The following is an 8,125-nucleotide window of genomic DNA, read 5'->3' as shown; positions in this document are numbered from 1 at the left end:
TATTTAAGAGCCTTTCATCTTCAACCAGATAGCAAAATAGGCAACTAGTAAGGAGAAAATGCTCTGATTGCTGTCTGCAAGGACATTTGCACTATAAGCAAAGTGAAAAATGATTAAAATATCCCAGGCTGCTGTAGCAGAGTCTGTAAAAGAATAAATAGTCATATTTGCTCTGTGCATCACTTGCTCTGCAGGAGTGTTTGCATTAAAACTAACTGGATTAACATGAATGGATGGATATGTTTAATTCTGAACTCAAAATTAAAACAAATCACATTTGAATTGAGTGACAGAGAAATTCATGTGGTTACAGAAGTAGCCAAGCCCAAAGTTTCTGCTGTTGTGTATGGAACTGTATATTATTAAACAGCACAATAAACTAATGCTGATCTCCCAAAGTCCATTAGGAGGTACTTGTTATTTCATATGTTTATTTTGTAATGTGACAATCATTTTAGAAATACAACTGCAGACACAACGGGGAGCAGAACAGGTGCAATGGCTACCACTGCTCAAGACACACAAAATGCACAGACACTCACAAACATCTATGTACCTGCGAGAAACCACAAGGACAGAATGCATGTAATTATTGCATGCTCAGTTTATTTGGACTTGTTCTCAATTTGAGGCACATCAATCTTTTCCCCGGTGATTAACTGCCAAATGCCACCTCTGTAGTTCTCATTTCCCAGTGCGTACAGGAGGGCATTGAAGGTGGGAGTAGTCTTAGCCAGGATAGGCGCGATCTGCAGAGACAGGACCCAAATATTATGTTCAATTAGATTCTTCTTAGCAGAAATATTAGGAAATAATTTGTGTTGTTTATTCATGTTTTGGACTCCACATGGCGCTTTGCATGTCTTCTGTAACAAAGGGCAGAATTCTTTAAATTCAAGGAACAAATGTTTTATATTAAATATGTACATTTGAACTACATGCAAAAACAAGCAGCTAAGCTAAGCTGTATTTCTTTAATGCATTACTAAGTGGAGTCAGAAAAACTTTGTGCCAAAGTATGTAATGATAGTTGTTACCATTCTGAGCTTAGGTGAGACAAGGTTTGCATTCTCCACAGCAGCATAGAAAGCCAGGATCCCATAGGGCCCCCAGCAGAACAGCATAGTCTTCAGAGGAGTGTTGGGGTTGAACTGTGGAGGGGAAACAATAGGTAGTGGAGGGAGGATTAATGTGCAAAGGAATGAAAAGTGGGAAAAAGAGAGGATAAGAACAAAAATGATTAGCAAACCACAAAGAGTGAAGGTGAGAAAAAGGCTTTGTGTCATGAGGTTGTCTGCTTGGAGGCAAGTCACATGCCCGGGTGAAAACGAGTTTGTGCTAAGATCATCAATGCTAAGCTACAAAACAAAAACACTGAGTGGGTGAATGAGAGGGCAGGTCTGTGTAATCCAAGGCTGAAAGCAGACATTATTCTGCACCATAGTTCACACATACAAAGCAGCACTGACAAATTTACATATAGTTTTCACAATTCCTACCTATAAGTAGCTTTAGTTTTCTTAACATCGTTTCACTGACACTATATTACCTTAAAAAAAAAGATTTTTGACCTCACAGAACTGAACACTTTTGCTTACTGTGCATACAAATGTCTATTTGTCACTTTTTGGTCATTTAATTGTATAGTAACTTTTTGGGTTACTGTGTCCATAGATTGAGTTTAGATTTACTCTGTTCACAGAGCTCCACAAATGTATGCTACACATAAGAAATGATGAAAAACTGGGGTTTATGTTTGATTTAAAAGTGGGATGAAAAACATATGATTTCATTGTGAAGCACTTTGTGATATTTATCTTGAAGGATGTTTTATAAATAAATATTTACTTACTTATTTAATAGGCTATTATTACACACTCAGTTTGTACTGCCTGGGAAACAGACCGTCCATAGGGAAACCAGACAGTGAGTCCTTAAAGACCCATTGTAAAAGGAAAGTCCGAACACTTTTTTTCTAAAAAATTTAATTTGATAGCCGGGGTCGAGATAAAAAAAAGTGTTAAATTTCAGTAAAACACATTTCTGTATGCACCAAAGCAGCTTTAAAACATTCTCCATAATGATTTCACACATTTCAAGCAGCACCCAACTAACTGGGCTACCATCACAACCAGCCGCCTCTTATAAAGACATATAAGTTCTTGTTTTGCTCCTGATTTGTGATATAGTAATCTTTTGAAAAGCAATCAGAGTACATTAGTGATTTTCAAATATTTTGTGAGCTTTCATTTTTTGTATGAAAGCAGGTTTAAACTTTAGGCTCTATGAGGACGATGTTGGCAGTGCAGTCTAGGTGAACTGCTACCAATTTGGTAGAATTGAATGAACTGACTTTCAAATGGGAACATTACATTAGCTAAACCTCTATAAACAATTTGTTTTTGAGGCCATTTTATCAAATGTGTGTTTGTGAAAGACAGTCCTACACTGAGTGTTAATGTTAGCTCAGTAAAATGAGCTTGCTTCTAGGTTCATGAGGTAAATAAAATAGTTTTGTTTATAGAGGATTGTTTAATTTATCCCCAGAGAAAGATGAAGACTCCAAAATGCTCGAAATAAAGTCAGACAAGAATAGACAAAATTCTCTGTGTTTAATGATACTTTATCAAAATAAAGCCATATGCACTGTAATGCTTTTGCTGGACATTAGCCTGATTTAAGCTTATAAAAATCCCATCCGTCCATCTATTTTCTGTATCACCCCTGACAGTGGGTGACACACAGAATACACACTAGGCAGGCTGCCAGACAAATTACAGGGCTAACACAGAGCCAGCCATTCATGCTCACATCCACACCTACATCAAATTTAGACTCCTCAATTAACTTAACATTCGTCTCTTTCGAGGAAATCAGAGTACCCAGAGAGAACCCACAAAAGCACAGGGAGAACATGTAAACACTGCACAGTACCACAAAGTCTCTATTATTAAAGCTAAAAAGACGGAAAAAATATTGCTGACTTAAACAGGCTGTACTTTAAATAACAGTAAATATACTAAGCTTACAAAAAACTAAATAAAATTGTCCCAACAGCTATAATGGAACTATAGCTAAGAAACTGTGATCTGTCTGAGGTGTGGAAGAGTACACAAAGTCACTGTCTGTTAAATCCTGATCAGGCACTTACTGCTGTTGTGCCTGGCAGATAAATCTGTGGCTCACAAACTACTGTTTTCTGTCTTTTTCTAATACAAACAAACCAAAAGAAAAAAAAACCCCTCAATGACATACGAGTCCACTTAAAGTCAAAATGTCCAAGTGTTCTAGCACCATGGTGAATCTGTATCGGGGATTCCCTACATACTTATATTTAATCATCTGTAAGTAGCTGAAAAGAAACACTGACATTTGCTTATGCTTGAACCTTTCCAGAAGGGATAATGATCAGCTCTGTAAAACTGATTAAAACATTTACAAGATGGAGTTTTCTTTTAGATAACCCCAAATTATTTGTGACCATTTTCTCTCCTTAATTTAGGTTGTGTCACATTCCTAGGCGTTGTTCTGCTTCCAAGTTTTAATGCAGACTTTCCCCCTTTTCTAATAATTTGACTGTAAACTGTTTGATTATTACATAATTACTGTTCTCTGGTAGAAATGGACCGATCCAAATATTAGTATCGGTATCGGTCAGATACTGACGTAAATTGGATCGGATATCGGAGAGAAATGAAAAATGTAATCGATCCATTAAATATATAAAAAAAGCACCTCACAAAACTTGCGACAAGGCATAACTTGGATCATTAACCGTGGCAGCAGTATGCCTCAGGTGATAGAGCGGCTGTGTGTATAGCCTACCAATCTGGCATTTCATCTCCGAGGAAGTTATCCCCGAGAGAAGTAAAGCAAGTGTGTAAGTTCATCTCTGAATGTTTGTAAAGCATTCCCGCGTTAAGCTTTACAGCCGATATATGGAGCGACTGTCTCTTCTCTCTCCCTCCCTCTCCTGCTGCTACTTCAAACATGAAGTCATGAAACTGATCAATGATCAGCTGATTGGCTTTTCTGTCACGAGTCCATCTCTCTTGCTTGTCTATCGCTCACTTCGCGCCAGAAAGAGGAAACCAGCGGCTTAACAACAGCAGCACGTTTAAGCTTGATAAGCTGTTGTTATTACTTTCTACACCAGGATCCTTTTTTACATAGCTGACGGCTGGTAACTGTGCAGGGGCGGATCTAGCAAAGTTTAGCCAAGGGGGCCGATAGGGCATGAACAGGGAAAGGGGGCACAAAGACATACTTTTCTTTCTTATTCTCATTTAAAATGTCTAGCTTTTAATAAATAATTATCTGAATCTTACAACCAAAGTTTTAATCTGATGTAAAATTTATAGAAGTCCATTACTGTACATAGTAACTATTAAGTCTAATATACCCTAGTAAGCTATAGTACTTTTTCCTTTGGGAAGGTACCATCTGTGCAGTCTGCAGTTCTGTTGAAGAAAGATGTTGAATCTATTTAATTATTCTTAAAAAAAAAATAGATTTCTGTGCATTTTTCCCCACACTGCATCAAATTAAAGTTGATTACATCAATTAAGCATCATGAGGTGGAGGGTGGGTGGTTCCCTATTTTTATTTTCTTTTTGCTGGGAGTTTTAGAGCCCTATTAGTTAGGTTGCTTACTCTTTAAAATACCAGAATAGGAAGGATGGAGAAGGTTTAAGTTTATTAGATTGATCAGTATTGCTGAACTATGAAATATTTTGGGTGCAGTGTATTTTTTGCATACAGGTATAACAGAATAGCTTTAGTGTTTGTTTGTTTTTAAACTTGAGTATGAACTTATACAAAAAGCAGCAAGATATTTAAAAAAACAGTTTTATTGATTAAAAAACACACTATATCAGATTCATATCGGTATCAGCAGATATCCAAATTTATGATATCGGTATTGGACATGAAAAAGTGGTATCGTGCCATCTCTATTCTCTGGTGGAGTACTGGGTGTATCTACTGGGCAGTTTGTGTTTGTAATCAAAGTGTCCCTCCAGCCAGCTCGGATGACTGTAAGTAATGAGCTTATGCAACACAAAGCGGGTCACCTGATTCAACCCCTCCAGAACTCCCCTATTGAACATTGTTCTTCTCACTGCACACCAGTACCCACATTCCCAGCTAAAGCCACTGATCTTCACCCTGTGGTAATGACCTACATATATCCCAGCGTAAATGCTCTTCATTCACACACTGTTTTGTGTCTCTGAATAAAGGCCAAATGAGGCTATTGTGCTTATGCTAGGTTGAGGAGAATCCCTCTGATTTCTTTCAGTGGGCAACTTCAAAGCATAGAGAGCCTTTACAAGGACTACATATTTTAGAGGATTTATGCATCTGTTCTTATAAATGTCAGATTCTTTGATTTTGGAGTAATTCCCAAAATTCAGTTAAACTTGTTTGGATTTGTTCTGTATGCGTTTCTTGCTACTCCAAAGTGAATCTGGATATCAGTGCAATCTACAACACCTTTCCCCCCAGCAAAAGACATCTTCTTCTAATCTTATGTTGCTAAAGTTTGTGCATAATTTAATTTACTGAACTTACTCTGGGGTTTCCTGTCTTCTTGAATTTCTGTGCAATGGATTGGTAAGAAGACATGACGACAAACACCTGGATACCCAAGTTGAAGATGCTCATTGGAATCAAGTAGGACACGTAGTTTCTATGGACAGAGACACACACACCAGGTTAAAAAAAGTGAAAATAACATATATTTATCTTGCAAGCACTGTGCAGAAATTATGTTTGTATATGGTACCTGTCTCCCTTGCTGTAGTCCAGTGTGCAGCAAGTCCTGAGGGGCTCGTAGTCGTACTCTCCCCAGCCAATGAGGGGCATGGCGGACCAGAAGGCAGTGAACAGCCACACAAACACAGCCAGAGTGATGGCACTGCTCCACTGCAGCTTTGTCCCTGGGAAGAACAATATTCTTTATGACTAGTCTAAACACCAGCAACACAATGAATGCATACTCAAGTAGGCTACTGATTTTGTTTCTGTTTTAAATGTCACACTGCTGCTAAGAAACAAATGTGCATTCTTAGCAAAACTAATATCTTAACTAGAGCTGCTTGTTTGCAACATTTATAACAGAGTTAACAACAGTGTAATAAACCCTGCACTAACTGTTCAAACCAAGGGACATTTGAGTTGAGTCATTTCCTCTTGCCCATGTACCCTGGTAATGATGTTTAAAAATAGGGTGTAGGACTTATTGTTAACACTCAAGCCTTCCAGGTTGCAGTTTTAGTACAGAGGTGTCAGCCTGTGTTATAGCAACTGTTCAGGTTGCTATTTATTTGCATATTCTCTCTTATTTTGTCTGTAGAAAATTTAAAGACAGCAGCGTACTTGGCTGATTTATGTGCACATTTGTGCAACATAGGAGAGGAAAAGTTGACTGCATTTGGTATCATCAGCCAGATATTGACTTACTGGTGCAGTACTGGTGATATCTGTCCCAGGCAACGGCAGCTACAAAGTGGATGCTGGCAAGAGCTGTCATGAAGCCCTGGAAACCATGAGTCTGGCATCCATCAGAGCCATAAGGCCAATACCTAAAGACAGAGGATGTATTCAAAGTTGACTGACACAAGAAACCCCTTAAGCACCAATTTTAGTAAAATACATAAACAAATCACTAGTATAACATTTAATCCATGAACTGGTGAACACTGAGAGCAACGTGTCTCATTTCCTGATTGCAGTTTGAATATGCTCTGTACTGACCCTCTTCACTGTACAGCCTTAATTGGACCACTCTACATCGATTATACAGCTCTGTACAGATGATTCGTCACAACAGGTGGCCAGCAGTAGCCTATTGTCACCGGCATTATTTTCTCATTACATTTCATCCCACCCACATGCGGATGGACCTCGATGTCCATTATGAAAGGGATGGTTACATCACTCACCTCAGAAAGCTGGAGAAAGCGGCGATCGTGGCGTTCATGGAGATGCCAATATCAGCCATCGCTAAACTGAATACTAGGAAATTGCTGGGAGTCCTCAGTTCTCTCACTTTGAGGAAAGCAAGCATTGTGACCGCATTTAGAAAGAAGCCCAGCAGACCTTTGGGGAAGGGGAACAAAAAACGCACACAATGCAAATCAGCGCGCACAGCGATGCTTGCTGCGAAATAGCTCACACCTCAGGCGAAAGAGAACACGCTCTAGACATGCGTCGCATTCATTTTTATTTTATTTTGTTTTGTTTTTAGACCATAAGTAAGCATTATTTTGCAAGTTTACAGAGAAACGGGTCCGTGTCAGTGATCGGGAGGAGACATGTCCTGGCGTAGGTTAATGGCAAACACAGCAGGCAAAGTCCTCGTAGTATTTGGCTGAATTCCAAGACATAACTTACCCTCCACAAGCAGACAAGATCCCAGGGAAAACACATCAAACTCGGAGAAGCCCTCCGGTAAAGGGTACGAAGAAACCATCCTGAAGCCTGGTTTGACACACCAAAGTGCAGCTGTCACAGACTCCTCTCGTTCCGCTTGTTTACGATGCCCCTCGGTGTGACCGAAGAGAGCCGGCTTTTAAAGGGGCATTTCACGTGAATGCTTGCAGTTTATTATGTAAAGCCTCTCTGTCGCCCCAATCCGCGCAGGAATGTCTTAATGAACGCGGAACGTAACCCTTAATGCGCATTTACGCGCCGCAACAATAAAGCCTTCTATTAATTGCACAACAAGCCTTTGTGTTGTGGTGTCCCGGTGAGGATGCAGCGGCTGCTGAAGTTAAACGACGAGACTCGGGTTTGACCGAGTCCACAGCCGTGTATATACACAGGCTTGCTTCATGGAGGCACAACAGGTGTTTGCAAAACAATGCCCCTGCCAATCAGAACCACACCTACATTCCCCATGCATCAGTGTTTAGACTTAAAACTGAAAAGCCTAAAAAGTACAACCGAAGCCATAATACTAAAAATACACAGTGATAAATGTCTGTGGGCATTTGCTGTTATCTGCATTCATACACATTATTCAAAATTAAGATTAAGATTAAGACTACCGTTTTCACACCAGTGCTTTGCAGCCTGTGTGTTCAATTCAGTAAAGCTATCTTAACCAATTATTTATTGGAAG

At 39.3% G+C, this 8,125-nt stretch overlaps 1 protein-coding gene across 1 annotated transcript; it reads right to left on the bottom strand.

Moving 5' to 3' along the window:
- Window positions 1-414: 414 nt before the first annotated feature.
- Window positions 415-7,778, bottom strand: rgra (retinal G protein coupled receptor a). The gene is made up of 7 exons (XM_005744809.1): window positions 7,396-7,778; window positions 6,945-7,101; window positions 6,463-6,584; window positions 5,786-5,939; window positions 5,572-5,689; window positions 1,038-1,151; window positions 415-749 (listed from the first exon to the last, which is right to left on the bottom strand). Exons 1-7 carry the CDS (start codon window positions 7,472-7,474, stop codon window positions 606-608), a joined length of 888 nt encoding a protein of 295 aa, XP_005744866.1. The 5' UTR covers window positions 7,475-7,778; the 3' UTR covers window positions 415-605.
- Between the last annotated feature and the right edge of the window lie 347 nt (window positions 7,779-8,125).

This window comes from Pundamilia nyererei, unplaced genomic scaffold, assembly GCF_000239375.1.
Source record: "Pundamilia nyererei isolate P.nyererei 1_Seehausen unplaced genomic scaffold, PunNye1.0 scaffold00149, whole genome shotgun sequence".
Lineage (NCBI taxonomy): Eukaryota > Metazoa > Chordata > Actinopteri > Cichliformes > Cichlidae > Pundamilia > Pundamilia nyererei.
This window is presented reverse-complemented; position numbering and strand designations above follow the sequence as displayed.

Coding starts and splice junctions, on each gene's coding strand:
- rgra (XM_005744809.1), bottom strand. CDS start 7,474: ATGGTTTCTTCGTACCCTTTACCGGAGGGCTTCTCCGAGTTTGATGTG. Junction 5,690..5,785: donor GACTACAGCAAGGGAGACAG/GTACCATATACA, acceptor CTCTGTCCATAG/AAACTACGTGTCCTACTTGA. Junction 750..1,037: donor TCTCACCTAAGCTCAGAATG/GTAACAACTATC, acceptor CTGTCTCTGCAG/ATCGCGCCTATCCTGGCTAA.